This window comes from Penicillium chrysogenum, assembly GCF_028827035.1.
Source record: "Penicillium chrysogenum strain IBT 35668 chromosome Unknown utg000001l_segment0_segment0, whole genome shotgun sequence".
Classification (NCBI taxonomy): domain Eukaryota; kingdom Fungi; phylum Ascomycota; class Eurotiomycetes; order Eurotiales; family Aspergillaceae; genus Penicillium; species Penicillium chrysogenum.
The window spans coordinates 3080320-3096711 of record NW_026622749.1 but is presented as its reverse complement, the minus strand read 5'-3'; the positions used below and the strand labels follow the sequence as shown (position 1 = coordinate 3096711).

General features: G+C 49.9%; 8 protein-coding genes across 8 annotated transcripts; 6 read left to right on the top strand and 2 right to left on the bottom strand.

Moving 5' to 3' along the window:
- Window positions 1-1047: 1047 nt before the first annotated feature.
- N7489_001245 (uncharacterized protein) lies at window positions 1048-1446 on the bottom strand (the record flags this gene model as incomplete). The annotated part of the gene is given in 3 exon segments (XM_056707000.1): window positions 1048-1227; window positions 1242-1308; window positions 1367-1446. The coding sequence occupies 3 exon segments, from the start codon at window positions 1444-1446 to the stop codon at window positions 1048-1050; spliced, it is 327 nt and encodes a 108-aa protein (XP_056571302.1).
- Window positions 1447-1576: 130 nt separating this feature from the next.
- Window positions 1577-2113, top strand: N7489_001244 (uncharacterized protein; the record flags this gene model as incomplete). Its single annotated transcript, XM_056706999.1, has 3 exons — window positions 1577-1701; window positions 1829-1890; window positions 1950-2113. 3 exons carry the CDS (start codon window positions 1577-1579, stop codon window positions 2111-2113), a joined length of 351 nt encoding a protein of 116 aa, XP_056571301.1.
- A 2400-nt stretch (window positions 2114-4513) lies between these two features.
- Window positions 4514-5028, bottom strand: N7489_001243 (putative stress response RCI peptide; the record flags this gene model as incomplete). The annotated part of the gene is made up of 2 exons (XM_056706998.1): window positions 4514-4905; window positions 4971-5028. 2 exons carry the CDS (start codon window positions 5026-5028, stop codon window positions 4514-4516), a joined length of 450 nt encoding a protein of 149 aa, XP_056571300.1.
- A 1259-nt stretch (window positions 5029-6287) lies between these two features.
- On the top strand, window positions 6288-7951 carry N7489_001242 (SH3 domain protein; the record flags this gene model as incomplete). The annotated part of the gene is made up of 3 exons (XM_056706997.1): window positions 6288-6379; window positions 6440-6523; window positions 6577-7951. 3 exons carry the CDS (start codon window positions 6288-6290, stop codon window positions 7949-7951), a joined length of 1551 nt encoding a protein of 516 aa, XP_056571299.1.
- Window positions 7952-8679: 728 nt separating this feature from the next.
- Window positions 8680-9492, top strand: N7489_001241 (glutathione S-transferase family protein; the record flags this gene model as incomplete). Its single annotated transcript, XM_056706996.1, has 2 exons — window positions 8680-8832; window positions 8935-9492. 2 exons carry the CDS (start codon window positions 8680-8682, stop codon window positions 9490-9492), a joined length of 711 nt encoding a protein of 236 aa, XP_056571298.1.
- Window positions 9493-10528: 1036 nt separating this feature from the next.
- Window positions 10529-11242, top strand: N7489_001240 (actin-binding ADF family protein; the record flags this gene model as incomplete). The annotated part of the gene is made up of 5 exons (XM_056706995.1): window positions 10529-10534; window positions 10599-10609; window positions 10688-10921; window positions 10995-11043; window positions 11108-11242. 5 exons carry the CDS (start codon window positions 10529-10531, stop codon window positions 11240-11242), a joined length of 435 nt encoding a protein of 144 aa, XP_056571297.1.
- Window positions 11243-11799: 557 nt separating this feature from the next.
- N7489_001239 (cytochrome c oxidase subunit IV family protein) lies at window positions 11800-12920 on the top strand (the record flags this gene model as incomplete). The annotated part of the gene is made up of 3 exons (XM_056706994.1): window positions 11800-12322; window positions 12491-12684; window positions 12777-12920. The coding sequence occupies 3 exons, from the start codon at window positions 11800-11802 to the stop codon at window positions 12897-12899; spliced, it is 840 nt and encodes a 279-aa protein (XP_056571296.1). The 3' UTR covers window positions 12900-12920.
- Window positions 12921-13965: 1045 nt separating this feature from the next.
- Window positions 13966-15982, top strand: N7489_001238 (F1F0 ATP synthase subunit beta; the record flags this gene model as incomplete). Its single annotated transcript, XM_056706993.1, has 6 exons — window positions 13966-13976; window positions 14046-14212; window positions 14352-14437; window positions 14498-14540; window positions 14665-14981; window positions 15050-15982. The coding sequence occupies 6 exons, from the start codon at window positions 13966-13968 to the stop codon at window positions 15980-15982; spliced, it is 1557 nt and encodes a 518-aa protein (XP_056571295.1).
- Window positions 15983-16392: the final 410 nt, after the last annotated feature.

Below are 16392 nucleotides of genomic sequence, written 5' to 3'. Positions count from 1 at the left end.
TGTACTCCTGGACATGGATAAAGAAGCGTGAGAGGCAGAGAAAGACTTAGGAAATACAAAGTGACCACGTGCACTGCATTGGAGCCTAGACAAAGAACGTAAAATGCGGCCTAGAACAAGCAGAGAATCATAACCGCTGGGGAGGAACACCTGCCCTTGCATTCGTCTATCTCGACGAATACGGATATTCTAAAGCCAAGATGGTAGTTGGTGGCTGACGGAAGTTTAGTCTCCATCCATCGGTCTTTGGCGAGTGGCCAGGCCACAGCCCAACGGGCCACGGCATCTGCGGCTTTTGGTCCTCCAAAAGAGCCTCATTACTGATGTTGTCAGATTGTCTTGGCCACTGAGATTACTCTGATGATCTATATCCTATCTCCTACTAGTAATACCGTCAATGTTTTACATGTTTCATTCTTCTATATCTTTTCACATCTTCTTCTCTTCACCTATATACTATATCACCTCTCTTCTTAGCCTTACAACATTCATCTATATTACTGGGCAGCAAGCTCATTTTAGGCCTAGTGCTCTTCAGTACTAGTTGCCATTATCAAATTCTCAAACCGGACATTTCTCATACCACTGTCCCCATCTCTTGTTCTATATATCCACACTTATTTACAACGGTCCAGAGCCATTCTTAACAGTTGGTATGGTATTCATGATATACACCTGAGGCCCCATAACTGATTTAGTATGTGTATAGGCCATTCCAATACCTGAGAAGCACGATCAAATCACTGAGTCCATTAAAGTATGAAGGCGCTTCTTTCTATACCTCAAAAGCCGAGGTCGACAAAGGAGAAGATGGATGGCTGCCAGATTCTGCCATGGAGAGACTATGAGGCTGCGCTGAAGTGAATACAAACAACTCGAAAAGGAACGGGATGCATATGCAAAAATGCTCAACAATGAAGCATACTACCTCAGACACTCCGTCGCCGGAAGCGGCATAAATCGCACCCGACTCAATGGGGACAGGCGTCGAGTGCCGTCAGCCAAACCACAAGCATGACTCAAAACTACTACAACACATCCATATAGCTAGCTCAAAATCCTCACAACGAGAAGACACGTGCTCGCAAACTCATCAAGATTACATCGCTTCAAGCCTAAGATTTTGACACAGAGGAACATCAAATACCAGTGCTTCTCTTGCGATGATATTGGGAAGTCCAAGACTTCCCCATAAAGCACTGGCACGGTGCTAACAACCTTGGAACCCTGTATGTCATTACACGGAAGCTCGCGACAACCTGGTATGCAGTGTGACCAGAAGCATCGGTGCGAGTCACATCAGCGGGGCTGACCCCTACCGGAGCCGCAGCTTCTGACCCGCGAAATGGGAGAACGGTATCCATACGCGATGACTGGAGCTCCCAGGCCCAAACGGTCATCCATAAAGCCAAGACGAACGCCAACCACAGCAGAATGGCCGGGCATGACTTTTCCCTTACGCCCCGAAACCGGAATCACCTAGTTCGGTCAAGTCGGTTCAATCAGGCTCAATGAGTGACATACGAGTAACCGCACTATGTCAGCCGATTGCTCATAACAATGCCTTCAGGCCCCCATGAACGGGCAATGGAGTCCTTACAAGGCTCGTACCTTCTCCATCCAGTACTATCAGATGGTTTTTGCTATTGGTGAGCATATCGGAGATGGAACTGTGTTCGATATGGCCCCAGAGGCAGTAGAGTAAGAAGAAGCTGTACCTTTCCTAACAACTTCCCTTTTCACCTTCTCTGAATTTTCTGACCATTCGTTTACTTTTCTTTCTCTAGCTCGAATTTCCGTTCCCTGGATTCAAACACCCTTTCCCTAGGTCCACATTCCCTTCTCACTCAAGTTTTACTCAGAGACACCTCATCAACACTTCCATCTTAAGTCAGTTCCGCAATCTCTTAAGCCGCAGTCAGTTAGCCACGACTCTTCATCCTACATAGGTCGAGACGGAGAGGAAGCTGCAGACCCTTGCGAGAATTTAAAATTACCGCCGCTGAAAGGCATCCTGAATGCTACGCGACTCCAGCCACCGAATGGAGGACCTTGGTTTGACAGCTTCGTTCTAACAAGCCGTTCACTCCTCGGAAATGGACTGCACCGTTGATCAGGAACAAGTTGGAACCCTCGATAGCCAAGAGAAACATATCTGGTCGACCAAGGTCCTGGCAGACGTTGTGGAATCTCTCATTGGCGCAGCGTATGTAGACGGTGGACGTGAAGCGCAGGCTTGTCTCCATCGCTTTTTGCCGGAGATTAATCTTTTCACGAACGACATTTCACCTCTCATCTTGCCACAAGGTAAAGGCGTGAGCAATTTAATTAATCACCACCGATTGGCTGGTCTGATTGGATTACACTTTCAACGACCCTGCCCCGTGTGGTGTTGTTGAATCGGAAGATAAACCACATTCTCGAACCATTAATTTGCAAAGACTAAGATAGTAGAACCATGGCAAAGGCAGAACTCGACTCTTCAAACAAGACAGCTGGTCTTTCTGAAATTACACGCTTCGATATTGTTGATGCGGTAGTCCGACCCGATGAAGTGTTCGAGTTGAACCACCATCATTGGAGTCCACGCCAACGGTTCTGAACCCACATGAGACTTGGCGGCGATGGTGTTGATAGGGAAGATGTGGGTAGGGGGGGCTATGGAGCTGGGGGAGGAGGTTGATGAGTGGGGATTGAACGTGAGGGGGACGACGAGCGAGTGGACACAAGCAAGGTACAGAGTCAGACCTGGACTAAAATGACACGGTGGTTTTTTTACTTCTAAGGTTGTCTTCACCTGTCTATTATTACATTATTCATACTTATCCTTACTTTTTCTTATTGGATAGCAGCGAAATGTAGCCAAAAAAGGATTGAGAGATGTCCAATAGACGCATTCGCACGCGGCGAACAATCTACAGGAAACACTCGATACTGGGGGATCTCAAGAATAGGCCAATGACTGGGAGGAGGCAGAACAGATTGCTAAAGGTTGGGAGGTTAAGGAGGGAGGTATCTGCCCATCTTTCATTCCTTGGCCTGTACTTATCATAAGACTACTTTTATGGAAACGCACTAGTATAGATTCACCTGAGTTTTCCTTTCCAAGACCCTTCAGTCATATACACCAGACAAATTCCCAGAAGTTGATAGATAGATGTCGGCATAAGCGCTCAGCGATTTAAAGGAAAGCCCGCAAATTGCACACGAATTGGAAGTCAATAAGAGCGCTATAGTTACTAAACAGCAGGAATAAAGTCTTGTCTAACGGGTATGTCCATAGTCGCCTTATAAAACCAAGATCATACGTGTATCAAATCGAGAGACATCTCCGGTAAAAAGTAAGAACAGGGCATCCTACCTCATCCGTATGGGGGATTAGTGCTATTCTTGGACTCCAAATTTAGCCATAATATGTCCAGGTATGGGGGCTTGACACTGCAGATGTATGTAGCTAAAGCCTGCCAATATGGTTGGCTATAGTTGAGACGGAGCATCTGCCTTGATACCTACTTTTTCCAAGTCCGGCGCAACCGAGGCATCCTAATGCACTAGAGATACTCGGTGATAATGAGAGGCAGATTCTACTTCACCTTCCGATCTTTTGGTCTGGATATAAATCATCCGAAAGGGTAAGGGGCCGGGAGTTTCGCTGACGTGTGGAACTCAAGCTGGTCCAGGTCTTCTAGGGTGGTGTACGCTAGTTACTGAAAATATTAGTAAATAAGCCAGATACCCCTGGACATCTCATGCAAGGTCAAAGAAGTGACGCGCAAAAAAAAAGAAGGCTCCGACGCGGATCGAACGCGTGATCCCCCCGTTGCTGTGGTCGAAGACCTACAAGCGGGATGCCCTAACCACTAGGCCACGAAGCCGGTTTTGGACAATTCTTGTCTTTTTTTGTCATATATTATCTCCGCGCTACAAGATACTTTATCCCCTGCACTAGTCCCTATCGTATATAGTATGAGACGTTGCCGTGTACTCACACTACTTTTCGGCTCTAGAACAACCCCTGGAGAGATGGGGTATATCCATCGTCGAGGTCATGGTCATCTTTAGTCTCTCTCTCTTCCCTAACCTCTGTTCTGATTGACAGTCTACACCAAGTCCCAAAACATAAAGCAACTTATCAGCATGGAAATTATTCAAGCGGGTTGTGTAGAATTTTATATCTAGGACATGTCAGCCAAAGGCCAAGCCCTTAACGCTGAATGCCTCCAAGACTAGGATAAAAATTACTGGTATAGTATCACGAACCTAAAGCCTTACAGAGAACATACAATCGAAGAAGATACACATAAGTGAGCAAAATCAAGGAAACTCAGAATTACATAGAACATTCCTTCGTCAAATCATAACATAACAATGCAGTTCTCAAGAAGTGCGTGTACAAGAACAGCAAAGTGGAGGGGTATGGATAGTACAACCGGCCGGGAATAGGATGACTGATGAGACAATGGCAAGCCGAGGCCGCCGCCCACAAGCAAAGCGAACGAGTCCAGCCCCATTCTCATTCGTGATTCTGCACCTTATTATCGCCCTTCACAGCCTCAGCATAAGTGGGTGGCGGCGGCGCACTGCTGCTCCCAGCATGTCCACTATCTTCGGTCTGGTTGTGCGGCTTGTGCGCCGGAGGAGGCGCCTGCTGGCCTTGGTTGTCGACTGTGCCATATCCGCGCTGGGGCTGGCGTGAAACGTAGTAGTAGGTAACGGTGCCATTCTCCAGATCGCGACGCCGACTCCCGCCACCGGGGATGGGCTCGTAGGCTACGTCGTCATCGTATGGTTCCGGATACTTGAGGATGATGTACCATGCATGGATGAGGCCCGGGAAGAAGCAGAGTAGGGTGAGGGTTATGTTGATGATCGAGTCAGCAGTGCAGAACCCAGCCTTGACCCAGACTGTTGACGCGGGGTTTTGGTTAGCATTGCATATAGTGTAGGTCTGCCTGTGGGTTTGGACTTACCTGCGACAGGTGGGAAGAAGACAGCGAGAACCGCTAGGAAAATGTCGGAGCTGCACATGGCTCACGGTGTCAGTGGTATCTTATAGGAAATGTGAGTTGTATCAAAGTACACTGGAAATGTGTGGCAATGGGTTAGAGGTTTTCCACAGGTTGGATGAGTCGCAGATTGTCTGACGGCAGCCTGGTCCAGATCAGATGATGTCAATGATCACATGACCATAATTTGCCAGAGCCCTACATTGTACATAGGTACGGAGTACATAATATTGTATGACTTTCTACACTATATTCTACTTCAAAGTAAGGTGTCCATATTTACTGATTTGATGATCTATAGGAATCAGACTTATCAGATGTCTGCCCAAGCAAGCGGGTTTGATTTGACACGTCTTATGTAAGTACCTGGTACTTGCGTCTGCCGGGTACCTGCTGCTTGTTGATCGGTACCCTGTACTCCGTATTCCCCCGTACCGAGTCCAAATTGGTCCCTCGCATTCCCAACCGATACCTCGCATACGTTGAAGTGTGCTACATCTATTGGCAAATTCTATGCAGGACGCAAGGGAATTCGGGAAATAAAATTGAAGCTTGTGATAATAGTATTTCCGAGTTTTCGATTGTCTCCAGACGGCTGGTGATAGCGATCGTCCTGTCTGAGCCGCGAACGGGTCATTAGCGAGGTGAACAGAGGGACTGGTCAGAATTTGACAAACGGCCATTGCCAATCAGAATTGACTTTGATAGTCATTGTATTTTATGCAAATAGACAAAGTACACTATGTAGAGATTTCAGTCCCAATTGAACGTTGATACCTAAATAAGTCCAAACAAAGAGAAGGGAAAAAAAGGTAAACAACGGAACAATTTCCCCCTTTTTATATTAATTGCCTTTCTACAAGTCCTATCTGGAGTAAGATCGAGTTTAGCGTGAACCTGTACAGTTTGCTCCATATACCTCTCCGTGTTTCATAATTGCCCTTTTTTCCCAGCAGTTCATCTCCCTAGCCCCCCTGTTACCCACAAGCCCAGACCGTCGGTCTAATCTTGTCTTTCCAATCTTAGAACTTCATCTTGTCATCTCTTTCTCCCTTTTCGAATTCAGGCCTACGGGGCTCGGTTTACCTTTCCTTCCGGGCAGAACCCCGAGTCACTCGTTTACCTGCTTTTCACGCGTTTTTCTTCTGACTTTCGGCCTGGGGTCGACCATTTATCTTCTCTTCGAATATCGGAATCCTGGAACATTCTCGGTCGCAATTGACACATTCCGCGGATATACCCAAAGGGGTTCATCTATAAGGACCGACAAATTTGTTCGGCATGTCGAACTGCATTTCCCTCTCGGGGTCAAGTGTTTGTCCTGCCTGGAGTAGCGCGTCAATTTCAACGAGTTCCAGCCTATATGCGAGCTTGTGAGTGGGAACACGCCCAATTAGGCATGGAGAAAATGATTGCTGACAGTGCGCTGTTAGCCCATTCCTTGAAAACATATCGAATGTGACGGATTTCGATAATTCATTAAATGACTATGTCCGTGGGTCATATATCTCGACCAAGTATGTGCTGACACCAATGGACTGGCAAAAGAGTCACTAACAGGCGCTCCCAGGTATGATGACTTACTAGGATGCCAAGGCGTCAATTCAAGCGCGCCCAACAATTACTATGCCCAGTATACAACCAGTGTTTTGTGCAGCAGTGTCGTGCAAAGCTCCATATCCGACTGCAAACTTTCCGCAGACGACTCGTTACCAATTTGCGTCGACACATGTGCACTTTGGGCCCGGAGTGAACAGGAGACCATGGCAAATACAGACTTATGCGGCGAGAGCGACAAGAACTACACGGACCTGATCTATGCCGAATTGACTATTTGCGAAAAACCATCCGACGCCCTCTCTGGAGATTGTGTCCAAGGAGCTGCGAATGAGCCGGACAACTGTGGCTTTGGGACAAATACCATTGGTCTCTGCACTTTTTGTGCGGATGGAACCGATAGCTGCTGCACGAAATCCAATGCCACAAGCCGCTGTGACGGTGTCCCAATACCGACTGCTACTCTACCACCTCTCACGCCCATGCCTTCCGCCACTGGAGATTCTAGCGATGGCTTGTCGGGCGGCGCAATTGCTGGGATCGTAATTGGCTCCCTTGTAGGGGCTGCCATACTAGGTGCTCTCGCCTTCTTTTGCATTTTCATGCGCCGCCGTCGTAGGACCCAGAACGACGCGCTCAACCAACCAAACCCACAAAGAAAGGGTGGATCACCATCGATGCAACAGCCCCCAAGCCCAACGTCGTACAATATGGTCCCAGGAGGCCGAGTCACACGGATGTCTGCGCTGCGCGAAATGCCCAGTACATCATCGCCCGCCTATTCGCGTACCTCTGCAGCGATGTACGGCGGGGCCAAGTACAGCGACACGTCAGACTCAGAAGGCATGGGCGCCAGTCCAGGAGCTATGTCGAAGAGAATCCCACCAGTAACAGGGAAACGCCATGGCTCACTCTCGAGTAGCTCGGTTCTGGCTGGACTAGAAAGCGACAGCTCGCCTCGTTCCGGCCCGACAAACCAATACTCTTCCCCCGAAGCAGTAACCAGTGGTCGATCTGAGCAGCTGTCTTATTTCCGCGACTACTACTCTCAGGATGAGATTCATGCTGGCGACAAGGTTGCCGTCCTTTGGGCGTACTCGCCACGCGCAGGCGACGAATTCGAACTCGACCGAGGCGAGATGTTGAGGGTGATTGGCATCTGGGACGATGGCTGGGCGACGGGTGTGCGCCTTCCCGAGCGCGCCGAGGACCAAGACTTGAATTACCGCGAACAGCGCGACAGTGGTGTCTCGAACGGCTCGCGTATGCATGGTGCTTCGTCGCCCATGCCGTCAGGCGAGATCAAGGCTTTCCCGTTGGTCTGTGTCTGTCTACCGCAGCACTGGCACAAGATCATCGACGGCGGCCAGGAAGACGAGGAAGTTTGAGCACGGTTCTCAATTCTCAGTTTTCATGCAAAATTACGTCTTGACGACAGCGCGTTGATCCTTCTGTTCCGTCTTCCAGTGCGTTTCACGCCCTGGCTGGCGATCCTCCCAATCTCAACGATTGGCTCCATGCTCATTTTATACTCGTATTCGATATACCCCCCATTTTATGACGGTCATCTCGTCCTTTCCTTATTTTGACATTTTTTTCATTATCTTCTTCCACTTGATCCGTGTGGAACCGGTCGCTGGCGCATCGGGCTCGGTCAATGTGCTCTTTTCTCCTAGAGCACATCTCCGGTCTTTTTACGTACTACACCTGGGTTTGCCACTTGAGACCATTTCTATACCCCGATGGATGAACGCCGCTGAAGGTTTGGTCAGAAGATATCGGACACATATAGTGCACGCTTTAATGTATGTACATAATTAGACCAATTTTATCAAAGCTGGACCTTAATTAAGGTACAATAATTTCTCATTAGATATGTAACCCAAACATTGAAGATATATCAGTTTCCCCAGGTTCTGCTCAATTCTTATCCGGGCACGGAGTTAGCGGAATCAATCCCTCCATTTCGCGATTGCTTAACAATTGCTTTTTACTAATCCAACCCCTCTTTGGATTTCGCAATGTCATTTATAATGGCGTGTCTTCCAAGGTTGCTCTATATAACTTCCTTCTCTGATCTCGACTCCTACACAATCACACAACACATCAATCCATAATGTCCTCCCCAAAGATCATCCTCTACACCAACCGCCTCTGCCCCTGGGCCCATCGCGCGCACATTGCTCTCAAGGAAATCGGCCTCGACTACGAAGAAGTCACAATTGACCTGAGCACACCGCGCGAGCCGTGGTATCTGGAGATCAACCCGGTAAGTGACAGCGCTCTTCTCAACACCCACTCTTTCATCAATCCACCTACACTACATACTACGAACCCCACACTGTGAACTGTATACTAACATCCTCAACAGCGTGGCCTCGTCCCCACCATTTCCTACAATGGAAACATAATAACCGAATCCGGCATCGTCGCGCAATTCCTCGCAGACGCCCACCAAAGCCACCTCCTCCCCGCATCCTCACCCACCGAAAACGCCCTCTACCGCGCCCGTCTCTCCTTCTTCGTCGACGCCTTCTTCAGCAAAGTCCTACCTTCTTTCTTCGCCAGTATCCGCGCCGCCGATGCCGCCGAGCGCGATGCCGCCGCCGAGCAGCTGGTCGCTGCTGTCGTGAAGGAGGTTGAGCCGCTCCTGGCCGACACGGAGGGCAAGGGTCCGTTCTTTGGCGGTAGCGAGAAATTGACCCTGGCGGAGGTTCAGGCCGGCTCGTTCTTGTTGAGGATTCTGAGCTTCGCTAAGCCTGAGCATGGTCTTGTTTCTGCTAAATTGCCCACTTTGCTGGAGCAGGTTCCTAGGTTTAAGCGCTGGGCTGAGGCGACGGCTGCGCATGAGAGTGTTAATTTTATTTATGATGAGAAGCTTGTCGCGGATAAGATGAGGGCTAAGTTTGCGCCGGCGCCGAAGGTTTAGGTCTCGTGTTTCTACCAGGCTTTAGGGTTGGGCTGATACATATCCACTACTTGGGCTGTTTTTTAATGTTGTCTAAGGATTTAGGAATGAGAAATGAATTTGTCAGATTTGTTATGTGATTTCTATATATTTTATAATTTTTGGTTCTAATATATACGTATATATTGGTATGAAGCTATACACTCTTGCTGGGTTATATGGTAGTATATATATTTTCCAAAGTTGGGTATGTTGCTAGATTCTCGGCATTACCAAGTTATATATACATCCATGGATGTATTCAGATATTGAGTATCTATGACTAGGCAGTACAATAATAATAGGCAGACGCAGTACATCTTTCAACATACAACATAGAGTACTGGGTATAGTCTGCAGGTGGGCCGGGACAAAAATAGCCACTGACGTGTCCCATGGTTGAAGGTCGGCCAATTTTAGCTCGCAGACACCCACATTGGAGAGAAGCTCACATCTATGTACTCCATACATGTTATGCAGCTGTGGTCTAGGATGGTGTGATTTCGAAACCCGACCTACATCATGTATGGAGTACCTGATACTTCGAGGATGTAAACGGAAAAGACTCGTGAGCACACAAACATTGCTCATTATCCACGTATACGCCAGACAATATATTATTACTCAAGTCAAAAGCCCCAAAGGCCTTGGAAATATTAAAAACATTTTAAAACCCATATTAGATCAATTCTCTACACGTAATTACACTTGTAAACAGGTACCGAGCACTTGAATCACCAAAAGTCTGATATCACGTGCAGCAACCCCCACTATGGTCATGGCAACACCTGGGAAACAATTCACCCCTCAAACTCCATCTTTCCCCGTCTCATCCGTCTCCGTTGCCTCGATCCCCGCCTCCCTCAATTCCTGTAAGTCATTGGAATGCATACTACTTTGGCTTCTCATACCAAACCGAGAAGCTCGAGGGATTCCCCTGAGTTTGGCCACCCCAGCCACTGACATAGTGCTAGGCAGCCCCGTCCGTTTTTTGTCTCCTTCATCTACATAAGCCATCATGTCGGTTAGTATTGACTCTCTCAAACCCATTGTATACAACATTCAATACTGACCATGATATCGCGCAGCTCGCATCCGGGTAAGTCGTCGGCGGTTCCCGCGCTCGCAACCGGTTTCCCCTCACTTTCCACCATTTATTGACACCTGCCCCCTACAGTGTCCAGATTCAGGATGACTGCATCACTGCCTTCCAAGACTTCAGCCGGAGCCACGGCAAGACCAAGTACATCATCTACAAGATCGCCGACGACAAGAAGTCGGTTGTCGTAGACTCAGTCGGCAAGGACCAGGACTACGAGGTCTTCCGCAACGAGCTCGCCGATGCCAAGGACAGCCAGGGCCGTGTCGCCCCCCCGTTACGCCGTCTACGATGTCGAGTACGAGCTTCCCGGTGAGGGCAAGAGGTGCGCATTCCCATGATCACAATTGTTCCCCGGTCCCCGCTGACCTGATTATTCCCACAGAAGCAAGATTATCTTCATCTCCTGGGTGCCTAGCGAGACCCCAACTCTCGTAAGTTTCCCACCAGACCCGGGTTCAACCCAATCTCAGACCCGATAACTAATTATATTTTCAGTGGTCCATGATCTACGCCAGCACCCGCGAGGTTCTCAAGAACGCCCTCAACGTCGTCACTTCCATCCACGCCGATGACAAGTCCGATATCGAGTGGAAGACAGTTCTGAAGGAGGCCAGCGGTGGCAAGGCATAGATGATAGCGCCGGCTGGATCCGGGCTGCGCGACTGATAAGGGTGCGCCCTTGACGGCGCCGCGGAACGATCAATTCATTACCTTCTCTGCACACCGTTCTCCCATTTTCTTCTTAGTTGCAATGCAAGACCGTTACGACTTGGCCCGTGTTTGTTTTCATTTCGCGAGAGGCCTGAAAAGTCTTGTTCCACTTGTTCCAATCGTTCTGAATGATTTCCACCTCAGATTGAGGGTATCTGGCTAACGGGCACAGAATCTTGCTGCCTGTTGGTTGTACTGCACATGGTGGGTGAGAGGATCTCGGGATGTGTGGCGTTGAATGTAGAATAGTTAAGCAACTGGACGACTCCTGGCTTTTCCGGCGAAGTTATTGCTTGACTGGGTCTAGTTCATAGGCGGGTAAAGATTCCGACGACCGTCAAAAGGACTTGAGCGACTGGCTAAAACTGGGCAAATTAGCAAATAGAGGCGTGATGACAGTTCAAATAATTAAAAAAAAAGAGGTCACAAGCCACTCAAAGAATATCAACATCATGCCATATATGTTGTAGCTGAAAATGATGATGATGCTGACTGGGAGAGCCGGTTTGGGCGACGAGCCAATGAGGAGCCGGCCAAACCAAAACCGCACTAGTCCCGACCGGATCCTCGCCTTTCCACCTCAAACCACAAGAAACGTCTTCAAGTCATTCCCCATCCACGATCCCCCTCCACTCTCTCCTAAGCCGTGCCCTGGCGTGCTTTCTGGCTTTCAACCTCCCGACCTCCCTCTAATTACCTCAATTGAACTCGATTTAGACGTGGTGCTGCCACCTCCCGCCTGCCGCACAATGTTTCTTCGCACCGTTTCTCGCGCTGTCCCTCGCAGCACCGCGGCCATCCGTGCAGCACCGACTGCCTCTGTGAACGCCCTGCAGACCCGCGCTGCCTCGGACCATGCTATCCCCAACCCTACCCTCGCCAACATCGAGAAGCGCTGGGAGGTCATGCCCCCTCAGGAGCAGGCCGAGCTCTGGATGCAGCTCCGTGACCGCATGAAGGTTGACTGGCACCAGATGACCCTGCAGGAGAAGAAGGCCGGTACGTGATATTCCTAGAACGGGTGGGCTTGAAAGACAGCCTCTCGCCTGGACTACCCTGGGGCTTCCGAGGTTATCTGTTTTCGGGATGGTCCCGCCCCCTCGAACTTCCACAATTGTCTTTGCAAGTAGTCATTTTTCGCTGACATCAATTTCTCCTCTATTGCAGCTTACTACATTGCCTTCGGCGCCCACGGCCCCCGCGCCCAGCCCCCCAAGGGTGAGGGCATGCGCGTGTTCGCCAAGGTGCTCCAGCTCACTGCCGTCTCCGTTGCTGTCTTCTACGCCATCCACGCCTTTGCCGGCAAGCAGCCCGCCACCATGTCCAAGGAGTGGCAGGAGGCCTCCAACGAATATGCCCTGGTACATAACACTCCCGTTTCCCCCTTCCGACCGCAGTTGGGAGAAGTCTCTGCTCCAGCCGAGTTGGATGATGCTAACCTATCCGACTACAGAAAGAGAAGATCAACCCCATCCACGGCATCAGCAAAGAGGGTTACGAAGGTAAGGGCTTCGTCCAGAGCCCCCCCTGCCGAGAAGTCATAGGTGTACCAGTTGCCCGACCGGGAATGAGTTGATATCTACGCCGGACGGACGGCGGCACCCATCGCACGATCTATATGTCGATCTTATCACAAGCTACTCTTTCCATAGCCATGTTCGACATGTCTTTGTGTCGGAGGATGGGCCTCCGCCCGTGCGCGCGGCCGTCGATTGTTCCATTCTATCTTTTTTGGCAAGCATTGGAAAATGCGTGTATCCCGTACTGTGCTATAATCAATGTATCTCTTTTGTAGCCATAGAGCAAGAGCTTTGGTGTGATATAGGATATAAAATACGTGTATGTGTCTGTATATGTCTCCCTTCCGATATGGCGTGGCCTACGGAGTGATTCGGAACCAACGTAAGTGCGGAGAATCCCTGCGGGAACACGGTTTCGAGGGTAACAGAATAGTAATTAGTTTTTTTTCTTTTCTATGGAGATGTAAAATAGAAATAGAAATATGAATTGAAATTATAATGAATATAACACATAATATTAGCTTCGAATATAATTTAGTGTATAAGGTCTATAGATTCTATATAAGTTCGTTTCTACCCGGAATTGGTTGACCCCCCAACACGTCAGAGTTTTTCCGATGTTCGGACCAAAGGGTCATCTCCCATGATATATTCCATTTTAAACACTTTCACCAGCTTACTCCGTACAGGCTACATGTTTTAATTGAAATATCATGAGAGGTTTCTCCGGGGCAGCCATGTCCTTCAGTAAAAAACCGCGGTGGCTCCCCTGCACCCGGCCGCCAAGCCCCGGTGTGTGTGCGCGAATTCCAGGGCAACGGGCTGAGCTTCCTCGGTCACCACCTCACCACACGAGATTAGTGACAATGGGTATTTTAAAAAAATGGAGATGAAGATATATACATGAAAAATCCTTCTAAATAAGAAAATCAAGCTCTTTCCCCTGTAGAAAGCTCAAGTTGGTGCTCGGTTCATCACGGGATCGTCGGCAAAACCGCCCCGGAAAGGCTAAGGGCCAGCAGTCCCCATCCACCAACCTCTTCCCTTCCTCTTCTTCCCTCTTTTCCCGTTCCAACCTCACCTCTTCCTTTCCATCACATCTCGCTCTTCAACACCGTCATCATGTTCAAGAGGTATGACTTGTTGATCCATTTAAGCTTCTTCTCTTTTTCATTTTGAAACTAATTTTTTAATCTCTCTAGCGGTCTCGCCCGGTCCTTTGGCAGGGCTGCTTTTGCCCGGACGACCCCCGTCGCCCGCGCCTTCCAGCCCGTCCGCTCCAATGCTCTCCCGGCTCTTGCCCGCTTCGCTAGCTCCGACGCTACTCTGACCGGAAAGGTTCACCAGGTCATTGGTGCCGTCGTTGACGGTACGTGTTGTCGACTCCTGACGGAATGGGCACCTCGCGAAAATCTTTTCCCTGGACCCAATCCATCGCCGAAATCATCGCAATCAACCCCAAAATCATCAACAAAACCGTATCTGACTTTCTATTCGCCATATTATAGTGAAGTTCAGCGGCGAGAAGCTCCCTGCCATTTACAACGCCATTACCACCACCAACAACGGCCAGAAGCTCGTTCTGGAGGTTGCTGTACGTGATCTGATTGGCTGAACCTTGATTCAAACAGACCAAAGCTAACGAGCCCTACAGCAACACTTGGGTGAGAATGTCGTCCGTACTATTGCCATGGACGGTAAGCTTCGCACCCCCCTTCTCACCCCTTTCTTGGGCCACCGTGTCGTTCCCTACCCGATCGGGGGACCCACTGAGTCTCTGCCTCTACTGTACACGAGAGCTTCAACTAACGTCATCTAAAGGTACTGAGGGTCTCTCCCGTGGTGTCGCCGCCGAGGACACTGGTGCTCCCATCACCATCCCCGTCGGTCCCTCCACTCTCGGCCGTATCATCAACGTCACTGGTGACCCCATTGACGAGCGTGGTCCCATCAAGGCCACCAAGTTCGCTCCCATCCACGCCGAGCCCCCTGCTTTCGTCGACCAGTCCACCTCTGCCGAGATTCTCGTCACTGGTATTAAGGTTGTCGACCTGCTCGCCCCCTACGCCCGTGGTGGTAAGATTGGTCTGTTCGGTGGTGCCGGTGTCGGTAAGACCGTGTTCATTCAGGAGCTGATTGTAAGGATTTTTCCCTCTATTTCACCCTTGAAAATGGCCATAAAATGCTTATACTTTCGACCTTTTAGAACAACATTGCCAAGGCCCACGGTGGTTACTCCGTGTTCTGTGGTGTCGGTGAGCGTACCCGTGAGGGTAACGATCTGTACCACGAGATGCAGGAGACTGGTGTCATCCAGCTTGAGGGTGACTCCAAGGTCGCTCTTGTGTTCGGTCAGATGAACGAGCCCCCCGGTGCCCGTGCCCGTGTCGCCCTGACCGGTCTGACCATTGCCGAGTACTTCCGTGACCAGGAGGGTCAGGATGTGCTGCTCTTCATTGACAACATTTTCCGTTTCACCCAGGCCGGTTCCGAGGTGTCTGCCCTTCTGGGTCGTATCCCCTCTGCCGTCGGTTACCAGCCTACCCTGGCTGTCGACATGGGTGTCATGCAGGAGCGTATCACCACCACCCAGAAGGGTTCTATCACCTCCGTCCAGGCCGTCTACGTGCCCGCTGACGATCTGACTGATCCCGCCCCCGCCACCACCTTCGCTCACTTGGATGCCACCACTGTCTTGTCCCGTGGTATCTCCGAGTTGGGTATCTACCCCGCTGTCGACCCTCTCGACTCCAAGTCCCGTATGCTCGACCCCCGTATCATCGGTGAGGAGCACTACGCCACCGCCAGCCGTGTCCAGCAGATGCTCCAGGAGTACAAGTCCCTCCAGGATATCATTGCCATTCTCGGTATGGACGAGTTGTCCGAGGCTGACAAGCTCACCGTCGAGCGTGCCCGTAAGCTCCAGCGTTTCCTGTCCCAGCCCTTCGCCGTCGCCCAGGTCTTCACTGGTATCGAGGGTACCCTTGTTGACCTGAAGGACACCATCGCCTCCTTCAAGGCCATCATTGCTGGTGAGGGTGACGACCTCCCCGAGGCCGCCTTCTACATGGTTGGCGACATCAACGCTGCCCGCGCCAAGGGTGAGAAGATTCTGGCTGAGCTTGAGAACAAGGCCTAAATGTAATTTTGTCATTTGCTAGCTAGCGCCGTCTTAACTTCCCCCTTCCATCTTCAAGCTCTTCCTCTCCTTGTCCTCTGTTCCCTCACCTATTCTCTATTGGTTCTCCCAGTCTCATTTAATTCCCTTTGTCAGAACACTCAATTGTTCCAACGTTGTGCGCGACAACACCATTTCCCTTATTCGAGGCGTGTATATTACTGTGTACATTACCCGATCTAAGAGAAAAACGAATGCAACAAGAAAGGGGATTGATTTCACTTCCGTTTTTTTGGCTGCATGGTTGTCGCATCAACGTTGGAACTCCCTTGTTTCGTTCTTTCTAGACTCGATCCGAAAGGAACCCGAGCAAGGGAATGTGAAATGTTCTGGGATATGCTGAGGGCAGAATCGTGGTGTTTGGGATTGAT